At 40.0% G+C, this 21500-nt stretch overlaps 2 protein-coding genes across 3 annotated transcripts; one reads left to right on the top strand and one right to left on the bottom strand.

Annotated features, from left to right (window-relative positions):
• The first annotated feature begins 2144 nt into the window (after window positions 1–2144).
• Window positions 2145–9567, top strand: cmc1 (C-x(9)-C motif containing 1). Its single transcript, XM_031742735.2, has 4 exons — window positions 2145–2292; window positions 2716–2808; window positions 8412–8502; window positions 8704–9567. Exons 1-4 carry the CDS (start codon window positions 2274–2276, stop codon window positions 8822–8824), a joined length of 324 nt encoding a protein of 107 aa, XP_031598595.1. The 5' UTR covers window positions 2145–2273; the 3' UTR covers window positions 8825–9567.
• Window positions 9568–10132: 565 nt separating this feature from the next.
• Window positions 10133–21075, bottom strand: azi2 (5-azacytidine induced 2). Of its 2 annotated transcripts, none has more exons than XM_031742683.2 (8): window positions 20916–21075; window positions 19152–19406; window positions 18292–18408; window positions 17945–18050; window positions 16460–16593; window positions 16054–16118; window positions 14784–14908; window positions 10133–12288 (listed from the first exon to the last, which is right to left on the bottom strand). In XM_031742683.2, the coding sequence occupies exons 2-8, from the start codon at window positions 19383–19385 to the stop codon at window positions 11846–11848; spliced, it is 1224 nt and encodes a 407-aa protein (XP_031598543.1). In that variant the 5' UTR covers window positions 19386–19406; window positions 20916–21075; the 3' UTR covers window positions 10133–11845. The 2 variants fall into 2 exon arrangements, with proteins under 2 accessions (XP_031598543.1, XP_031598545.1); XM_031742685.2 differs by having other exon boundaries at window positions 17951–18050.
• Window positions 21076–21500: the final 425 nt, after the last annotated feature.

Below are 21500 nucleotides of genomic sequence, written 5' to 3'. Positions count from 1 at the left end.
TGGTCATTGCAATGACATCCCTGTAAAAGTCTTTTGTTTGTGTAATCCAAAAAAGGAGATTAGACACATGAAAAAAAGACACCAGTATACAGGCAGGTTAAAAGAAACTAGGCCCTTTTTATACATATTGCACAGTGTCATTGCTTAGTCAACAAAAAGTAAGCCAAACTATAGAATCAGTGTGTAAAAAAACTAAACACACGCCATGATTCAAATTCTCGTAGTAACACCTTCAGCAGGAATAACTGGAAATATTAGTTTTCTATATGACTTTCTCTGTCTCTCACTTCACTGCAGGGAAATTTTGGTCCATTTTTCTTTACAACCTTGCCGTGGTTCACTGAAGTTTGCCAGCATTTGCTTATGCACAGCATTTCAATCTGGCAACATCTTGATTCTTTTCTTTTTCAACTAGTCTGTAATAGATTTGCTGATGTGCTTGCAATCGTTTTTCTGTTGCATGAATTAATTTTGGCTGAATTTTCACTGTCAGGCAGATGACCTCAGATTTGAGTTTTTGGTATACTTTGGTATGCAGAAGAGTTCCTGCTTGACTCAGTGACTGCAAGGTGCCCGGGTCCTGTGGCTACAAAACAAGCTTAAATCATCACCCACCACCACCGTGCTGACAGTTGGTATGAGGTGTTAGTGCTGTTGTGCTGCATTTGGTTTTCACCAAACATGGTGCTGTGCATTACGGTCAAACAACTCCACTTTATCTGTCCAAAGGGCATTGTTGTGGTTTGTTCAGATGCAATTTTGAAAAGCCAAACTGCGCTGCCATGTTATTTTTAGAGAGAAGAGGCTTTCTCCTGGCAAGCCTTTAAAACAAACCACACTTGTTCAGTCTTTTTTAATTGTGCTGTCATGAACTTTAACATTTAGCATGCTGACTGAGAACTATAGAGTCTGAGATATAGCTCTTGGGTTTTTGGTTTTTTTTGCAGTTTCTCTCAGGATTGCATTGTGTGATCTTGGGATGAATTTGCTGGGACATCTATATCTGAGAAGATAGTGTTTTCCACTTGTGAGTAATCTTTCTCACTGCAGAGTGATGGACAGATGATTAGAAACAGCCTTATAACCCTTCCCAGATTTATGAGCAATAACTGTTACTAAAATCATTACCGATATCTTTTCTCCTTTCTAATGTGTGAAAACACACCTGACGAAAAAAACTGCCAAAACTTCTGCTGTTAAAAGAGGTGCTTGCACTTGCTTATGATCAGTTAGTGAAGTGCATTTAATTACCCTCCATGGAGGCAGTAAGGGTTTCACAGGAAAAAAGGGACTGCATCTTAATTTTGTTTTAATTTTTGTTAAATAAATAATGACACAGGGTAATATGCTACGTGTTGTAGTTCATCTGGGGTTGTACTTACCTAATTTAAGACCTGTTAAGGACCGAATTATATTTAATATGTTTAGAAATGTAAAAACTTACTGTGTTTTTACCATGACTCTATATAGCTTTTTGACAGGCTAATGGAGTTTTAATGTTTATGATCTGTGGTTGCATTGGGGTCTAACAGAAAGTGAAATTTGTTTTTACAGTGCAAAATGTTAATTATGTAATTACTTGTAAAATGTAAACATTTAATATCATCATATGATTACATTCCTAAAAATCAGCACATTAGATAAAGAAATATTTTTCTGCATGATATAACTTGCACACCGTTGTTTACAAAGAGCAATTACAGGGAGCTTCACACTCCCAGTAACTTCAATTTGTGAAAAAACAGAACGTAAAAACTGTCATTTCGTGTCATTTATAATGAAAAGAAAGAAAAAAAAAGAAAAAGAAGTGTTTTGAAGCTCTAAATTTATATAGTTATGTTTTCTTCTTGTTTAAGGGTTTTCATTCCACCTTCCATCTAGACCGGAAACTTACTGTGGCTGGTGCAATCACAATTAATCACAGTTAATATTATTAGCATTAGTAGTATTTCCTGAATCGCATTAGTGAATAAGAGATATTTCTAATAATAAAGGCTGTAACTGAGACTCTCTTTAACGTGATAAAACATAAGAAATCCCTTTCCTCGGGCTTCAACAGAAATGAGCGTGGAGCTAAACCACCAGCTCCGACAGTAAGCATCGCTCGATCACCTGTAGCCTCCTGCTTCTCCGCTCGCTCTCCGACGCCCAGAGTGACTCTGGGAATTGCAGTTTTTCAGGCCACCATACTACGTCAGCGGAAGTGTTTTGAGCGTTCGCGAGCTAGGTCACATTGATTCAGTGGGGGTGATGTTTTAAGAAAAGTCATCACAATGGAGGCAACAAATGCAGGTATTAAATACCGTAATGCACTCAAATGCTTTTCGTGTATTTCGTGGCATACTTTTAATATAAGCTGTCCGAGTTAGGTCGGTCTTTATTGGCTGTATTGAACTGTAATGGACCTGAGACGCTATAATAACGTTAGCTAAATGCACTTAAAGAGGCTGTCGCGACTTTGAAGGAAAATGCTGAGTTAATTACTCATAAATGAGAACTTCTGTGTCTAGCGTCTCAGTTAATGGTCCCAAACATGCCTCGCCTTTAGCTGCGTGCGGTAATCCGCGTTTAACGACAGTTGAGCACAAGCACGCATGTCTCCCACGTACACCTCTGATAATTAACAGAAAGCATATTCAGTAGGCTTGATGCGGTTGATGCTTATTGTGATGCTTACTTGGTGATACTCATATTTGCTTTGCTCTGCCGTGTCAGAGGAAACCCATCTGAGGCATGTGGAGAAGGATGTGCTGATCCCCAAGAAGATGAGGGAGAAAGCCAAGGAGCTCTGTGCTGACAAGGTTGAAGGTGGGATTTTCTCCTGTCCACACTAAAGTGTCGCTCAGGAATCGAGTTTACACAGCAGGGTCCTTTTTTAAGGAGGCCGTTTTGAACTGTCACAGTTAAGAAACATATGCCAGTTCACCTGAGTGTTACAGTAAGCCATTAGAGTGAACCAGCATACAACTCTGAACCCAAATGGAAAGCAGCCATCATTAAAACGTGTGTTTGTCCACTGCCTTATGTCATACTGTTGTTAGTTTGTTAGAAAAGCAGAGATCTTGGTTAAATCTGTGCCTTAAAGAGACTTTTCTTTGGTCTTCAGTAAGAACCAGAGTACCAGGAGCTTTGATTGGGATTGACTAGAAAAGTTTGAAAATTCAACTTGCTAACTATAACACTGTGATGCTAGTCAACAAAACGAGGACAAACATCAACATTTGCCTAATTTCACAATTGGCAGTAAGATGGAAATGGAAGTAATACAGTCTAACTTGTCTACCTTGTTTTTTGTTTTTTTTTCTAAATTATTTTGATTTGCCACAGTCGGAAAGGTATAGGTTAAAAATAAAAATGTATTGTAACCAATGGATGTACTGGTAGCTGCTTTATCTTCAGGCCCTGGGTATATCCTGGTTCATGGTGATACTATAGTGATTCAGTTGCAATACAATTTCATATGTCAAGAGAGACTTTACCATTTTCACCAGTTGAAGGTTAACACCATGCAGCCAGTGGCAAATTTACAATCACCAATCACGCAGATTGGGATTATACCATTATATGAAATGAAAACAAGGAGGCAAGTTCTGAAGACAGCAAACCATGTAGTGGTTCAAGGCCATTGTTATACCATTATATGAAAGAAAGAAGGAGGGCAAGTTCTGAAGACAGCAAGTGTAGTGGTTCAGGCCATGTACACAGAGACACAACGAAGCTGGATTTAAATGCAAGCATGTCAGGAAAAAGTGAAGAAATGAGTGAAAACGTAAAGTGAGCAGCATCTGGCTGCATTTCAATGATCTTGGGTTTCTGAGTGTCTCACAGGCCTGAATGTGCGCTTGAAGCAATTTATAATTCTTAACTTGTTTGATCTGCTGCTCACCACAATCAAGGACAAGCAGAAATTTTGGACTTTTAACTGTATTTTCAAAAGTTTTACAGCTTTTCCTACTGATAAAAACCTCCCTTATGGCCATTCATACTACACAAAGTAATTAAGCAATAAACCTCAATGCTCCCAGTAACAGAGGCAAGAGGGAGATCATCTGCTTTAATGGGATTTGCCACCAGATATGTTATTTTAATATAGACCCGTGTGGTATCCATAGAAATGTCAGAATCTCAGCTAAAAGCTTACAAAACAATTTCAACAATCACCAAACAGCTAAAATAGTAAACGATTAAAGAGCAGGTAAACAGATTCCGCAAAAAGATGTAAACCCAAAGGGTGAATTCCCCCGTTCACCCGACGACATGTACATGAACATGCCGTCAGGTGCTGAAAGCCAACATCTCCCAGATTCCAGAACCTGCAGGTTTCCTCACTCTCCGAACGAAATTCACCTGACGAACAGCAAAACAAGACCAAAACCCTGCTTCGTGTTTAAAGAAACATTATAATGAATCCTCACTTACCTTTGCTGTCTTGCTTCCACCACGATAAAATCGCACTTCCTGCACAGCTCTATCTCTCTGTGTGCTTCAAGACTAGTTTCCCATCAGAAGTCTCTACTTTCTGCTTTATTTCCTTGCTAATAAGGCACCAGTCTGCCATTGCATACAGTGTTGTTGGCCACTGTTTTGGGGTTTTTTCCCCCCCAAAAAATTATCCCTGACAAGAAAGCCCAACTCCTGCTATTCACAAATTATAACCTTTTGAAAAACAGAAACATTTATGTAATTTACACATGAATTTCTTACAATTTAAGTCCAAAGACTCATGCTGACAGCATGTCACAGCAGCTTTTTCTTTATCACGTAGAAAAACATTTAGATATGTAGCTTCTTTGCACTGACAGAAAAGGGAGTTTCACCTGTCCGGTCCACTTAAAATCAAAGTGAGCTGTATGTGGCCCTCGTGTTAATGTGAACACAATCTATCAATCTTTTAGAGAAATGACTTGATGTCATTGCAAACACTGAGGGTGAGGTAAAATGTTGTAGCATGCTGTTCATGTTACACAGTGGTTAGCTTAGCAACTCAGCAGTATGCACAGGAGACATGCCGGGACATTGGTGTTTCATTGTTTACACAGAATTGATCAGAGGTCTGTATGAAGCATGATTTGGGCTGGTTCAAGTAACTTCAAGGTTAACCTTTGTTTTTCTGTTTTATGAAGGTGATCATTCCTTACTTGGGTACATCACCGTGGTAACGTGCTGTAGACCTATCCTGTGCTCTAGCAGGCTTAGGGAATCTATCCAAACCTACCTGGCCCTGTGCGAAACATAATTAAACTTTTTAATTTTTTGAGTCCTGTTATATTTGGCGTAAAAATGAACACATCGTTTCATGAAAAGTACCAGCCATCGAACATGGTCTGCGCCTGCTGCTGTTTTAGCACTTGGATGAGTTGCTGCGATTGAGTCATGAATTGTGCTCTCTAACAAATCTTAAAGGAGATTGTCCAAGCCTTCAGTTTGTGCCCTGAAGTTCAAGCACACTTGGACAAAGATCTGAAACACACCAGCAAATCCAAAAAACAAAAGTTTTAGAGCGGTCTAGTCAAAATTGGCTCTTAACTTCAATTCAAATTTCTGCAAAGAAGAGTGGGTCAAAATTCTTCTACAGCCACACAACCTAATATTATAGTTTTATCTTTCTTTTGTAAAGTCAGCTATTCACCTGCTAGTCAGGCTCTCCATTTTTATTGGTCAGATGCTGTCAGCGCCACACCTTTAGTGTGAATGCGCTCGTAGCTAGATTGTTAAACCCTGGCTTTCCTCCCTGACTTAATATCAATAATCACCTTCGTCTTGATGGATGCTCAATCATCCAGGTAAGTAAATCTCCGAAAGTTTATTCTGTTCATCTGGACTTAGCGTTTTCAGTGGGAGAAACGTTTCGCTGACTTCCCAGCCCATTGTTCATTCAGTGGGCTGGTTTCAGTCATTATGCAAATGTACTGTTTATGAGATTGGGGAATCCTGCAGTCAGCTGAGACTGAAGAAGTCACTTGGATGAGTGACGAAACGTTTCTCGCACAGAAAACGCTACGACCCAATGAACAGAATCAACTTTTGGAGAATAATAACCTTCGCGTGACCACTTAGCCTTGTTTCTTATGTTAAGTAAAGCCAGATGAGAGGGGTATCTTGCTTTGTATTTGAGGCCTCGGGGAGCTCATTGAAACATGACAGCAAAACATTTAGACGCCATCAGACTGATAGAAAAGAGTCTGAGAGAGGCTTCAGGAATGGAAGCATAAACTTAGAGTGTTAGTAAAACGTTGTTCTTCAAAATGGGGACTGCATGTGGCGTAGCATGTTGCTGCCCCCATTTTTGTGTCATATTGCAACACTGCATCTTTCCTTCCTCAGGAATTTACTTTACTCTTGACCTTCTTGAATCAGACCCTTCTTCTTCTTCTTTCCAGTATTGAGTAGCAGGCTAATTGGCATGACGGCAGTTGCCTCTTTATCTACACAGACGCACGCACGTACTTGGCTGCACCTCTGCTCCAGTGTGCCCCGTTTACTGCAGCAACACATCAGCCCGACAGTCACGGTTTTATGTGGTTTTTAGAAATCTGATGACAGCTTCTATGAGCTAGGGTGTACTGCTCACACGAGGAGGCAGACAGAGGTGATGGGACATACATGGCTGGGCTGTGGGTAGTGGAAACCCCCCTCACATTACAAGTTTCTCGTCCCACTCATTTTCACACCTTCATCCTCCGCCCTCAATCATCTATTCTGTCTGTTTGTGTCTGCACTACTGGGCTCCTGTGTGTGTGTGCGTCTGTGATTGTGTTTTACAAAGACAGTGCCAAAAAAAAAACCCAACACAATCTACAAGTATGTTTTCCTGTGTTATTGGTATCTGCATATATGCCTCTGCACACCCCACAGTTGTGTATTGTAGGCTTTGTTGTTCGTGCAGATATGTAGCACTGACCTGTACAGAACTCCTTTTGTAGTTTCACCTGATGAGTTTTCCTACTACGCTGATGATTCATGTCAGGACTCACATGCCTTTCAGAGTCTTAACTTTTTGAACAACCCCCCCATGTTCATTTTGATTACTGTTGTGTTTTTGCAGAGAAGCGATTGGCTGCTAATTGAATTCCTTAAATTTAAAGTCCGGATCACAAAATCAAAAATGTGGAGGAAAGGTGGGGAAACAAAAATGAATGAATGAATAGGTTTTTCATTTTGTCGGTTAGAAATGAATAAATCCTGCTCAACATCCTAACATTTATTTTCTGCCATAACTAATTATGTATAAGGTCTTTTTACACCACATCTTCCTCTAAAGTACCAAGTCTCCCGAAATGTTCAAGCCTCATGCTTCTGCTTTCCACTAACTGCCACTTCTGCGTCGGTAAAAATGGCAAACCGAACGACCTCAAAGCGAAGGTGGCATCACACTTTTCTTCAGAAGGGCCTCTTTTCGCATGAAACCAGTCTCGTAGATTCGTCTCCTTATCCTAACTATTCATGTGCGATCAGAAACGCAGCCTCTATTAGCGCCGTGGGACAGGGATGAGGCGCTCTTTGATTAGATTAGTCGCACAGTTCTGCTTCTCTAAATTGGTTTTGCAGTTAGTCTGCATCCTCGTGAAAGAGTGTGTGATAACCATACTGATGCCGCCGATGAAGGTAATTACGATGTCAGCTGTTTGAAGGGGACACAGGGGCAGTGGTTTTAATTAAAGCCTCGAGAAAGAGCTTGCTAACAAGGTGAAGACTCACTCGTCGACACCTTGTTCAGTGCGTTTAATGTGGAAAATACCACTAACAGGGGCATGAAGTCACTGTTGCATCTTTATAGACGAAGGGCTTCTCGTTTTGGGCTCCAGTTTTATTTTTCGGGCACAGGCACCAGCAATTGATGTTGCCCAGAGAAGAAGGAAGGCAGCAAAGGTTGAACGCATCTAGTAAAACAGCAATTCTTAAACTTAACATTTCTGATAATATCTAGTCTATGATTTCTGGAAAAGCTCCATTTACTTGTTCCGTTATTGTAAATAACCATGTCTATCTCCAGGCCTCACTGGGCACCGTGTTCAGTGTAGCATTACCTATATTTAATTCTTGGGGGCATAGACGTGTGTATATTTGAGGATGGTGGGATGACTGTTACAGGGCTAATGTGGGAACAGTGCGACCACAGATATAACCACTCTGTGGATAGTACGGTTAAGTTCAGTCCTCATATGAACAAGGAAACATGGGTTTCGGTTTGATAAGAGGCTTGGCAGGGTGACTTCTGACTGGGTTCCTTCTCGTGGAGATGGGACCCGTCTTGGTTTGCTCGTAGCTATTCGTTTTCTTGTTTGTGGTAAAAAGGCAGGCTCTTAATTGTGATTTTTGTTTGAGGTTACTGTACGCATTGAGCCAGTTTCCCTTTTTCTTTTGTTCATTTGTCCTTTCTGACTTCTACACTCCTCTCCCCCTCCCTCCAGCCTTCAGTCACTGCTGTAAAGAATCTGGTTTCTTCATGGTGTTTAAGTGTCGAGAGGAGAACGCAGCCCTGAAGGAATGTCTGACACGACAGTGAGTATTGTGCGACGACACTCATATAGAAAGGTGGCTCCCCATGTGTTATAACAGAATCACGCCAGTAGCTTTTACACACGCTTGCCTACTCTCTCCCACCCCTGTTGAGTCTCTGAATTGCCGCCTGTAAAGTCTTAGTAATCTCAAAACCTTCCGGTCGCCATCAGTGATGAAGGTCTACCTTTTGTGTTCCACCAGCTACCAGGACCCCGCGTTTTTCGAAGAGTGCAAGCAGGAGTACATTCGAGAGAAGCTGGAATTTGAGAGGACGGGGATTCCAGCCAAGAACACGAAACAAAAACTTCCGACTAGCATGTAAAAAAACAACACAACAAGCTTTATTTTTAAAGTGTACACAGACTTGCACTCTACCCAGAACTGCAGGATACGTGGCAGTGCTATGGACAAGTGGTTGTATTTCTTGTAAAGCTACATGCTTATGCATGGGGAAAAGGTGAGTGAAATTATTTGGATCATAAAGAGTGATCAGAATGTCACAAATATGTGAATGTACCATGATATAGTAGCCACCTGGAAGAGTTTCAGTGCAGGGCAGCACATGGTGCGCAGCTGTAAACTGAGGGATGCTTTGCACCTGTTGAACCACTTGAACATGTGTCTATTGCTCCTGCAGTGACGGCACGAGTGACGAATCTGCTCAGTTGCCTTTGGCTGGACCCACAGCTTTGAAATTCACCTGCAGAAGTTGTTGTGTATTAACTTACAAAGGATTTGATTTAAAAAAAAAAGTAATGGAAATCAAAGGGATTTGTACACTAACTTGGAGGTAATAATAAAACCTTGTGTGATCATGTGATTGTTGCAAATAATAAATATTTTGAAAGCAGTAAAGTGAATTTTACATGTCAAGGACAGTCAACATGAAATGTTTCTGATTAAAGGTTTAATATCTGCTTAACTCTGTCAGACTTAAAAGATGTGTTTTTATGATGGTTTGCATTTTTCAGCAGTAAAATGAAAATTTGTTTATTTAGTGCATTCGAAAGCAGGACCAATAGGACAACCAGACTAACTGTAAAAATTGTAAAAAAAAAAAAAAAAGCTACAGCTGACTCAGTTTATGTTCTTTTACATCTTCAGGACTTTTACCTCCACTGGCTAAATTAAGTTTAAGGCATACTTTTTTTTTCATTAATAATTTTTTTGTTATGGTTATAAGAAGAACCAATTTATCGTTAGCAACCAGCATAAGCATGTATTGTGTATGATCTAGAACTGCTTACGTACTAATTACATTACAAACATGACCATGTTTAACATGACAATAGCCTGGGATTAAGGTTGACGGTGTAAAATTCTATTATTTTTTAACATTTTTTCCCCTCCACACCTCTACAGGAAAAATTTAGTCTCTAGAAACTAAAATTTTGTTTGAAATTGTGATGCAGGATTTCAAATTTAAGATAATTTAGAAAAAAACAAAACCTTTTTTCTTTTAACATGGATGTGTCAATTCATCATTTAGGCTTTGTGGTAACGAAAAGGGCTTGCTGTCCCTTTGCAGATGTTTAGCTTTAAAAACTGATTTCACCATTGTAGCTTTATGTGTTCAGTTTTAAACCACATAACGTCATGCTTGAAATGAAAACAGCGCAACCTCACGGTGTCGATTCCTTTCATTCATTTATTCGATCACATTTACAAACAGTTGGAAGTGCAGTAAATCTAAAATATAATCCATATCTACTGTACATTGCATTTTGGTTTGCAAATTGTTTACAGAAGTATGAAACTACTGCTGTAAAATAACATTTCTTAGAAATTAAGAACAAAAGACCACAGTCATGATACAGATAAGAAAAAACTAAAACAAAGAAACTTACCCATGGGCCTTTGTGCTTTGTGCACCTATTTGTTAAGTCACATCTCATATTTAATCAGGTTATTATATTATTGTGTTGCCCCCAGCACAGGTAGCTCTTAGACATATCAGGCATCTTGGGGGAGAAAAAGCAAAAGCTATGTTTTGGAGTGTATAACCATGTTTGGCAGAGTACTGAAGCCCACCATATACATTTATACAGATATGCACATTTTTCTCTCGGTTTCTTCTGTTTATTTGGTCTAAAAATCATTCAGTGCCCTTAGTTTTTACTTTTTCACTCTTGGGAGACCAGTGAGAGACTACCCTCAGTGCTAAACAGCAGGATTAACAATCAGCACAGTGCATAGTTCACATTTTCTAATGTTCAAAATGATGTGTGCCTAGTGTATGCGGCGCATTCCGCGAGTCCTTCAAAATAAATGGCGTGCTAAGAAACCAGCAATTCACAGCCTTACATCTACATGTCACTTCAGAGGTGAAAAAAGAAAGCAACACAATAGATGGTGTTGTCAGATACCAGACAGACTTGAGTTGTGAAGGTTATGAGAAATCATTGAACCTTCTCTGTCACCTATGATGGGGTCATAGTTAAGAAAGCAATACCTTTTATTAGATTAAGATCTTATGTTTAGATAAAGTAAGTAGGCAAATTCCCCAAAAAAGGAAAGGCGGATTCAGTAAGCATGGGTAGATTACTTTGATATTAATCCACAAGGGCTTCAGTAAAAAGAAAACTTAATTAGCATTTCAAATTTGGAGCCAAAACCTGTAATTATCCTACAGTCAGTGTATGTATGTCTGTCTTCACCGTACAAAAACAAACACATCAACTCCTCCTACCAACACATCTCCTTCACATGACCATTAGACAAACATGGAACTACATACCTTCTGTAATTTACAGTGATCAAATGTAAAAAGACTTGTATTGGAGGAAGTACAGTTATACAAATTCTAGCACTATGCTGTGGCTCCAGTGATCAACAGCCACAGTTTATGGTGGAAGAGGCCCTATGATGAAATACAGATACAGGCACACTGTTGAATGTGAATATACACACGCACGCACGCGCATGTGCTCACACACAAATTAAACTGCTTGTATGCATACTTGCACACAGTTATGCATGCGCATACAAGGACACAAACATGGACGAACTATTCTGTTGAGGATTTCTCATCAACTTTTTCTCTGCAAAGTCAGAAATGTTCACCGATGCGGTGAGCAGAGATGGCAGATTAATGAGTTTAAAGTCTTTACCTCAAAAAAAAAGAAAAAGGCCTCATCTGGCCTCGTTTAGTTCCCACAACCAGGAGGTCCAGTCTCATCCGCCCCACAAAAGTGGTCTTATCACGTTAAGGCAGGTAAGGTGGTAGCTATGTGGCAGGGTTGGAGAGTTTAGTCATTGTTCCATTTGTTTACGTTCCATCAAATTTCTACCATTTATTTATCTTCCAATAAATTATTAATCATCTGTTCTCCCACTGTACTTCTTAATAAGGCTTGGCCCAATCTGTATGGGGAGGGCTCCTGGGGCTGCAGTTTCCCATTGAGGACGAGGAGTTGGACGCAGCGGAGTGTCCCTCCCAGAACATGGCGTCACTGGGCTTTGGGGGACTGGGGAAGGATCGTGAACTGTCATCCAGAGAGGCCTGGTTCAGGGGAGGCGGGGGCAGTACAACGGAGCAGGCGTCGCTCCCAACCAGACCCTCTCCCGTACAACTCTGGTGGGGCCAGGGGCCGTTGTACCAGCATTCCTCCCTCAGACTATCTGGCAGCAGGGTGCCTGAGGGGCAGCCGGTGGGGGGGCAGGGGCGGCCAGAGCATGAGGGCAGTGGGGGGGCGCTGGGGGGACGAGGCACTGATGGCCGAGGAACTGGGGGGTGGTTGTTCTTTTCCACGTCGTCCAGACACTGGACGGGAACTGTTGAGGCAGCTGCAGGAAGAGAGGAGGGTGGGTGCAAGAAAAAAAAGGATGAGGAAAAACGAGGGTAAAAGACAATCAAACGTTAGATGTGGTTGCACAAAACTGCATTTATCTAGTGAGACCTGCACAGACAATCACTGCATGGATTGTGGCAATGTCCATAAAAGAAGCACAGATATTAGTGGCAATTGATTTAATTACCTTTTCTATCATTTTGGTGATACTTCAGTAACAAAGTTCACTGTTGATTTAGCGACACTACTAGCTTTCAGTCATCACCGCCAGGTACTGAAATCCTTACATAACGAATAAACAAATGCTGCCTGCCTTCACATTATACATGTTTACATGCGATATGTCACTTAGACCAATGGTTCTTAATATTTAGAATGGCGAGCCTTCCATGACGTTGGAAATATTAAATAAAGATTAACCGATCTGACAGATCTTAAGTGGTGATTTTTGGCTGAATGCTATAAATTTGCAAAACCCTGCATGACTCCAAGATGGTTTATTTTAGTAAATCTGGGAACTTTAAAAAAATAAATAAATTATTGCGCTTATTAGCAGTTTTACTAGACAGTAAAGGTGGTTGTTTTAATGAATTTCTTTAGCAAATAAAAATAGCGTGTTTTCTGTCATTTTAACTAAATGATGTCGGCAGCACAAATGAAATGCTCTTTCCTCACCCAGCTAAACATGTCTTTTTTTTTTTTTTTTTTTAAATTTAGCACTGAGATAACAAGTCTGTATTTCTTTTCTTTTTTTTTAACAAGTGGATTAAACTTTGGTTTCTAAAGCGGTTAAAAAAAAAACTAAGCTCTGATCTCTAACTGTATAATAGACCTCAGTGTAAAAACATAACCGGAGTAAAAATCGCACCCTGTGCAGCAGGCGGCGAGTTCCACAATGAAACCTTTGCACCTTGTAAAAGTCACCGCTTGGGAATCAGTAAATAACAGAAGCAATAATTAGATTTTGTCCTCGAGAACAAAACCTAAACAGACCTGAACGCACAAACACATTTTCTTTCATTTCATACAAAGCATATCCTTACACAAATCACATGTCCTAATCTCACACAGACACATCATTGCTTTGCTTTCAAATCATCATCTTGAGCGAATAATAAAGTTTAAATGAGAGTATCTGCTCCTGCTTTTTTTTTTTCCATACCTCTCTCCATCCACACATCTATCCATCCATCCCTCCCTGCTATGCTTCCAAGAGATGGTCTCCTGAGTCTAGGATTTGAATAAAAGTGATTCCAAAGGAGGAACATTAGAAGAATACAGATACACAGTATGACTGAATAAATACATAGCACACCCCCCTCCTCCCTCTACCCCGCTCCATTTCTTTTGCCGCTCCTGCTTTCCTCATTTCACTCCATCTGCTTCATCTAAGTTACAGGATTACCCTCTTATTCAGTGGAATAAATAGGGCAAGATTTATTTTCTTGCCATATTTCGTTCTAATTTTCACCTCCTGGTCTCCTCTTCTGACACTCCGAGGGAATCGACAACAGAGGTAATCCCTCCTAGGGTAGCATACATCATCACAGAGGGAGGGGAATGGAAGGATAGACCATTTCATGATGTCCTTTATCAAAGTGTTGGAGGACTTTGATAATATCCACAGTCTTATCACACTCTTATACAAACTGCAAAAAGAAGCAGGAGGAGAAAACTTCTTGGGAGGGGGAAAAAAACACTCCCGTTACTGAACAGAAGCAGTTCATTAGTTTCCCTGTTGTAATTACTTCAAGTGCTCATTAACAGTGTTAGATCAGCTAAATGTGTTTGTCTCTCTATTAATTAACTCTGTAGTTACATCTACATACAATTGTTGCAATTTGTTTTCTTAATCTTTCATCATTTGTCCTCGCTTCTTTAATAAGTTGCAAGCTTTTTTAAGGGGCTTGGGTAAGAACTGCATGTGTGTGCAGATGTGACGTACAACAACAATGTAGGGTTTGAGTTTTTCTATTTAAGGGCCCTCTATGGGAGGTGGACTCTGCTTTGCTAATATAATGGCATGGGGAAAAGAATGAAAAACACACTGAGGTTGAATCAGATGTAAAGCAGATCAAATGCAAAAGCTTAAATAAAATATATAAATATTGGGATAAAATGAAACATGATAAGAACAGGATAAATATTTAAGAAAATGTCAAATAAAACAAACAAAAAGTATTGCCTGGTTTCTGAAGGGAATGATATAAATGTCAATTATTTTTAGGGTTAAGACATGAAGAGACTGAATACATTTTTTATGGTTGGTTTTAGGAGGTTCATTTAGGTGGTGACCTACATGACAATGCATTAATGCTATAAAGGAGACTCCTCACTGTACAGGAGCTGAGGTTGGGTGAAAAGGACGCAGTGGCGCACAGCTGATTATCACACACACTGAAACAGACATTAAGCATGGGATGATTTGTATTCAGATACCAACTGTGGCGCAATCCTGAGCTCACTCACATTTCTGCAGATGTGCCTCACCTTGTCGCGTCTCACTGATCAGTGGCCTGAGTTTCCTAATCAGGCCTGTTTGGTGCTTCAGCTCTGAATGGAGACGGCCGACCTCAGAACACAGAGCTTTGTATGTCTGCTGCATGCTCTTCTCCCTACACAATAAACAAAGCATTTCACTTAAATGCAAGTTTCCTCAAAGCTGGTGTTAGAAACACCCAACTGTCAGACAGGATCTTGTGGTAAATATCATGAGCAGCTATAGAGTACGCTCAGGAAAAGGAAATAATTTAGAAGAATCTTATCCTGAAGTCAAATTCACCTGTTCACTGAAATTTCACAATGTCAAAATGGCACCCATCATGTCAATTTTAGTCAAAATTAGTGGATTAAATGTACATATAAGATTAATTTATTAAATAAATTATAGACATACTAAGGTGATCATGTGCTTCTTTGCTGACACAATTAATATCACTGAATACAGTCAGACAATACTTAAGAGGAAAAACAACAACAGAACTGCTTCAGACAGTATTGGTCGATTTGATGTTTAATCAGCCAGTAACCTTATCTGTATTACAAACAACAAGAAAAAATAAATAAAAACATTGATGTATTTAAGGATGGCAACATCTACAAAACAGTCTCATCCACACCTTTTATAAAGATGCAAAATCTATCGGCACTTGTTTTGAGACCTAACACCCGCCTCACACAGCAAAAAACATGAACAGAAAGCCTATGGCGGAAAAACTACAGGTTTTTATGGTGCTTAAAATAATTAAAAAGGTAGACAAATTATAAAATTTTCTTTTTTAATAAATGTTAACAAAATGAATTCCATACAGACGTTATGCATGTCAAAATTCTGGACTTAAATTTGACTTGTGTTGAGCACCCAAGTTTAGGGTCTAGCTCTTCATATAATTTTGAGGTTATCTACACATCATACTGCAGACATGCATGCAGTCTATGATGAGCAGATTCATAACGCTGCACCCTCCTCTAGTGGCCAAACAGGACAAGTACAATTGAAACTGTGGCCATACAGAGCACTGCATTCACAAGCTTTAGCTTTCAAAGCAAAGACATAAAAACAGTATATTCTGTAGTTTCGTGTAAACAGTGTTCCTACCTGATTCTCTGTAGTTTCATCAGGGCGGATCATTTAAAACTGATTTTTTGCATAAGGCTGTGCTTTAGGCAAGACTTCCCATCTATTGACAGTTGCTTTGTAACTAAAGATTATAGAAATTATGGTTGGGCACTTTTTAATGATATTCATAAAACACTATACCTTGCATTATACTTTGCATCACAGGTCTGGTCCAAGTCTGGTCCGTTAAGGCCATGCGGCTCCCCCTAAAACAGAGTTAAGTTATGCAAAACAGAGAGTGGAGGTGCAGTCTCTTGGTTGTTTCTGACAACCCTCCCCCCCAAAAAACAAACAAATCTGCATCCTCCACTCCACAACAACTCACACCTATGTCCGTCTGTCTTTTAAGAGTTCATCTCCCAACTGTTAAAGATGTAGCATACCCACCCTGGCTTCGTCTTCACTACTGTGTCACCCTGTCTCCCTCTGCGCTAACACCTCTACCGATTTCTCCTCCTTTTGTTATGCCAGAAGAGCGTCTCTCATCTCAAGTCCCCCCTCCGTCTATCCTGTTCTCTGAAACTCTTTCTTCCCCTGTTTCACTCACCGCACTTCTCTCTAGTAGCCGATTGTTCTCCAGTGTCACCCTCTCCAGCTCTTCCTGCAGTTTGTGGATCTTTAGCTCAGTGTTGAGCCTTTCCACCGGCCAGGAGTCCTGAGAGCTGTTCAGGCTCTTCATCACTGTGGACAAGCACGCAGAAAAACAGATGGAATTTGTGTTACAAATGGTACAAAAGGCATAATTAATTAAAGACACTGACTTTTACACTTTTACCGACCAAATATTTCAACATCAGTTTAATCATAGAGCCAAATTTTACATTTACATTTTAATAGAAAAGCCTAATGGAAATATTTTAGGAAAACCTGATTCTGAAGTCGAGGAATTAGACAGTATGGAAGTAAAGGAGAATGGCACATGAGTCAAAATACTCAAGCCTGTCCTGTATTTAAGTTGTACTTAAATCAACATATATGTTATATATAACCACAAAAATGCCAAATGTACTTAGAGTATTGCAATACAAAAATGTTATCATATCATTTAAATCAGGTTGCTGGATTTTTTCCCCTACTGACTATATGACACTATTTATTCTTCCAGTACTGTATTAGATAAAAGTGTTGAAATAAATGTATTTTTTACTCTGTTACTAATCACATTCTGGATGTCAAGGGGCCCTCTCAGCTCTAGGAGGATGTAAGTGTACCCTTTGGGATATTACAATTAGTTCTTGTTATTTGAAAATGATACGATTTTGCTGGTTTCGTCAGACCTTCAACATTGCCTGCAATGGTTTTCAGTGTGAAGTGGGTAGAATAAGAGGCTACCAAAACAACTGGTGTTTGAGTAAAGAATCTGAGAACCATGCCATGTTCATGACTGAGCATAAAATGGATTGACAGAAGCGCTGGTGCTGTGTCAGATGTAATGCAGGGGATGCTGGAACATGAATGACTGTTAATGCGCTTTAATGGCCGCAAGCTTCCGTTACAGAATAAAAGAAGTTACTTTCCTCTGAAGGGTGGCTGGTTAAGCAGGTGAGACATCCAGATCGAGAACAGACTAGAGTATCTGCAACTCCACTTCAAACAGGTGCCAGCTGAGATTTTTCAAACTTCTCATCAGGTTGTCGCTTGGAGGTATAATGGGCACACCCAACTAGTAGGTGATCCCAAGGTAGACCAAGAGCTCATAGAAGAGATAATATAGCTTCTATGGTTTGAAAACATGTGGCAGGAGAGGGACGTCTGAACTAGCTGAAATACTCTATTGCTACCGTGGCTTAACTCATGAAAATTGATGGATGGACATATTTTAAAGAGTAGATTATTACTTCGATTGTCCGACATAGCTAATTATCAAACAATTTCAGTCCTTGAATTTAATATAATTAAAATTCAGGAACAGGAGTCTTTTCCTTGTATTTCATCCAAATCTCATGTGCTCTAAATGTCCACTATCTGTTTCATCAGAGGACAGAACCATTTCCACTGAACAGTTCAGAGACAGCAGGCCTGTGTACTCTACCTGTACCTTGGCTGGTGTCCATTTCTGTCCTCAGCTGAAGCAGCTCCACCTCTTTGGTGTGAAGCTGCTCCATCAGAATCCTTTCTCTCTCACTCGACTCCCTTTTCTGACGGAGGAAAAAAAACAAAACAGACAGTGAGCCAAAGAGCATGAAGGCAGAGTCAGTGTATTTAAAACAATGTTCCAAACTCTTACTTTTGCAGTCCCAGGTGGGCAAAAAAAACCAAACTCTCTTTATTATCCTTATACTTGAAAATAAGCTACTGTCAGGTTTGGAACACATTAAGCCTTTAAGCTTGGCTACACTGTTAGTTTATGAGATGTTCAGATTAATCAGTAAAACGCACCAGTTTGTTAAGCTCCATCTGCAGGTCTTCCTTCTCTATATAGATACCTCGGTAAGCACTGAAGGCCTTGTTCACGTACTGGGGCCCCTCTGATGAATGAGCATCTGGCCTGAAAAGCTACAGTGGTGAAAGAAGAAATAACAGAGAAGAAAGCAGAGGAGAAAAAAAACTGTTCAATTTAAAATCTTGCGGTAGGAAGTCACTTTCCTCTCACCACATCCTATCTTGATGGACCAAGTGCTGCAGCACATAAAACTAAAACTGACAGATATTAAACAAACAAGCTCGTGCTCTGCCCACATGTTGTGCCCAACTTTCGCTTCGGTCTGCAATTGGTATTAAGACCTTTGCTGTTCAAATAACTCTCTCTCTCATTATATCCGTTTTACTGGATCCTTTGTTCTTAATTCCAATTTCAAGAGCCTTCTTCTCTGCTGAATATGAGCACAGTGTTTACCAAAGACACACTTCTCCAGACCTCCTTTCTTTTTTAAACACAGCACATTTATTTCTCATTGTTGGGTTTTTTTTTTTTCTGTTTTGACAACAGACCAACAATATTAATGATGCTGACATGCATACACTTTTTTTTTTTTTTTTGCAGTGAGGTGCTAAATTTTCTGACTTTTCTAAACTCTAAGTATTTTGTGTTTGTCCATCATTCTGAAGTCGTGCACAATAGAAAAATCATTCATCTTTGTTCACAGGTCACCCTTTGTAAACATTGCTCTCTGGTTGTTTAGACAGCATGATAAGCTCTATGTTCTTAAACTTTGTCCCTCTCTCTCTCTTTTCTATCCCCATCTTCCCTTTGTTGTGCCATCCTCCTACTCTTTCCTACTCTACTCTTCCATCTATACCTTGTCTTCAAGCTGCTTCACTCTCTTCTTCAGCAGGGCATTGTCTCGCTCTGTCTCTCTCAGCCTCTTTTTGATGTCCTCGTATGCCGTGACCAGGGCAAAGTGGGAGGCGACCGATTCGTCACCGGCACACACCGACACAGGACTCTCAGCAGCAGTGGTGTAGGCTGTCTCATGTTTAAGGATGCAAATGTCATCATCCACTGCTGGGGAATCCATACCTACACAGGCCATATTCTGAGGCAGATAGAAGACCTGGGGGATACATGAAGAACTTCTTTAAATATCCTATATTTGTGTGAAGAAAAACAAAGTCAAACTATATTAGATTTATTATCATATTAAGAAATAAATATTTTCTATATTATCCAACCAACAGTCTACACTGTCAACTTGTTCTATTCATTCATAAGGCATTTAATGTCTGTAAGTAGAATTCTCCTAACAGTCAATGGTCTTTTTAAACCACAGTTTCACAAAAGAAGAAAGCCCCGCCAGAGGTTGACGTCAGAAAACCCCTAAAGACAACAAGTGGTTTTTAGCAGCATTAGCAAAACATTTCAGTTTATTTTGCCATGCAAAATCAGTTCGTTCACACATTTCATGCAATTTTTGTGCTGGTGCTTCCTATTACACTTGGGCACTTGACACTGGAATTACATGATTTTGATTTAACACCAGGGACGAATGTACTTGGAAGGTAGGTCCTCTTCAATTACCAACACTGAACAATAAAGAAGGAGTCAGATCTGTAATAGTCTACAAAAGAGCTACCCCCCCAAAAATGCAATTTGCAATGTGTGATTTCCTTAACATGTACCTAACATTGTGTACATCAAGTTCCTGGCCTATGGGTTTGAATGCGAGGCTGAAAAAGAATTTCTCAAAAAGAAACTTTAATTCTGCACATTTACAAAGAAATATCTCACACTGCCTTGAATGCCTTTGTTAAAGGAAATGCCAGCAGAGCTGACTTCCAGGAACGATATGAGTGTTTCGGTAAAGCTACTTGACATATCCCCCACACCCTCCTGGATAATTTCTGCTCGGAGTAGCTCGGTTTCACAGACGGTGCAGCTTCTTGATGATGTCAGCATGCAATGATGCAGCAAACACACAGGAGCCAAGTTTTTATCACTAAAGGCCTAAGCCTTTAGAAAAATAAGTTTAAGCAGAGTTACCGAACAGTTTGCTAGACCCGCGGAGATTAATAGAAACGGAGAAATAGAGAGAGAGAAAAAGGAAAACTGATGACTTTGACGACAGTCGGCATGAAAGCGAAAGCGACCCACAACAAGTACTTAAAAACGAAAGTGGACGTGAATCCAAAACAAGGCAAGAAGAGCGACGTAATTCCGTTAAGACTTCTCCATGTAAAACAGGAAAGCTAACAGCTAAAAAGCTAATCTCAGCTGAAAAAACACAATCTTCCACACAAAGCGACAGCAACAAACATCTATAATCGTTCTGAAAACAATCAATGAATTTCGCCTGTATACAAAGCTAACGTTACGCCGTTAGCTTCCGCGAACAGTGCTGACAAACGCCAAACAACCCTGACGTCCGGTTGTGAAACAGCCTACAATAAGAATAACACAACAATTAAGCAACGGTCTTTAGAGAAACATAAATATATATCGACAGCTACGCGCATCAAAATGATTGATATATTATGATGATAACGGCTAGCTATGCTTGGCTAACGTCTTCTGGCTAGGTGCAGAAAAAGGAGACGATTATTTTTTACTCTCGACTTTCAGTTACCGTGTTAAACGCTGTCCTCAGTTAGGTATCGACTGGCCACATAGGACTGTCATTTAATTTGGAAAAAACAAGAGCTGTTTCAAGGAGAAAACAAACAGACAAGGCTCGACACTGCTGCCGTGTCTCGACTGAACTGACAGGTGAGAAAAACAAAAACTTCCGGGAGTCACTCCGCTGCTTAAGTCCTTTCAAAGTAAAAGCACAGTCTTAAAACGCGTGTGCACTTTCTCACACACTGTTACGATCACCATAACTCCCATTATCCTTTTCTCAATATATGCATAGCACACGCTTCATAAATTCTGCCATAAAAATGTAAATATTTGCTTCATGTTCTATATTTCCAACCTTGCAGGTTTCTCATATGAAAACGCTGCAACTCTAAACATGCCACATGTCACAAGCACACTCGAGGGTTGAAGGCACTTCCTCTCCCCTCCTAAAATCTCCAGCAGCAAATGATGAAGTATTTGCTGCAACTAAGTATCTGAAAAACTAAGATTTAGGGCTTGGTCTAGAGGTGCTTTGCTGCTTCAGGACCTGGGCATCTTGCTGTAATTAATGGAAGCATGAATTCTGTTCTCT

This window comes from Oreochromis aureus, linkage group 11 (assembly GCF_013358895.1).
Source record: "Oreochromis aureus strain Israel breed Guangdong linkage group 11, ZZ_aureus, whole genome shotgun sequence".
Lineage (NCBI taxonomy): Eukaryota > Metazoa > Chordata > Actinopteri > Cichliformes > Cichlidae > Oreochromis > Oreochromis aureus.
This window is presented reverse-complemented; position numbering and strand designations above follow the sequence as displayed.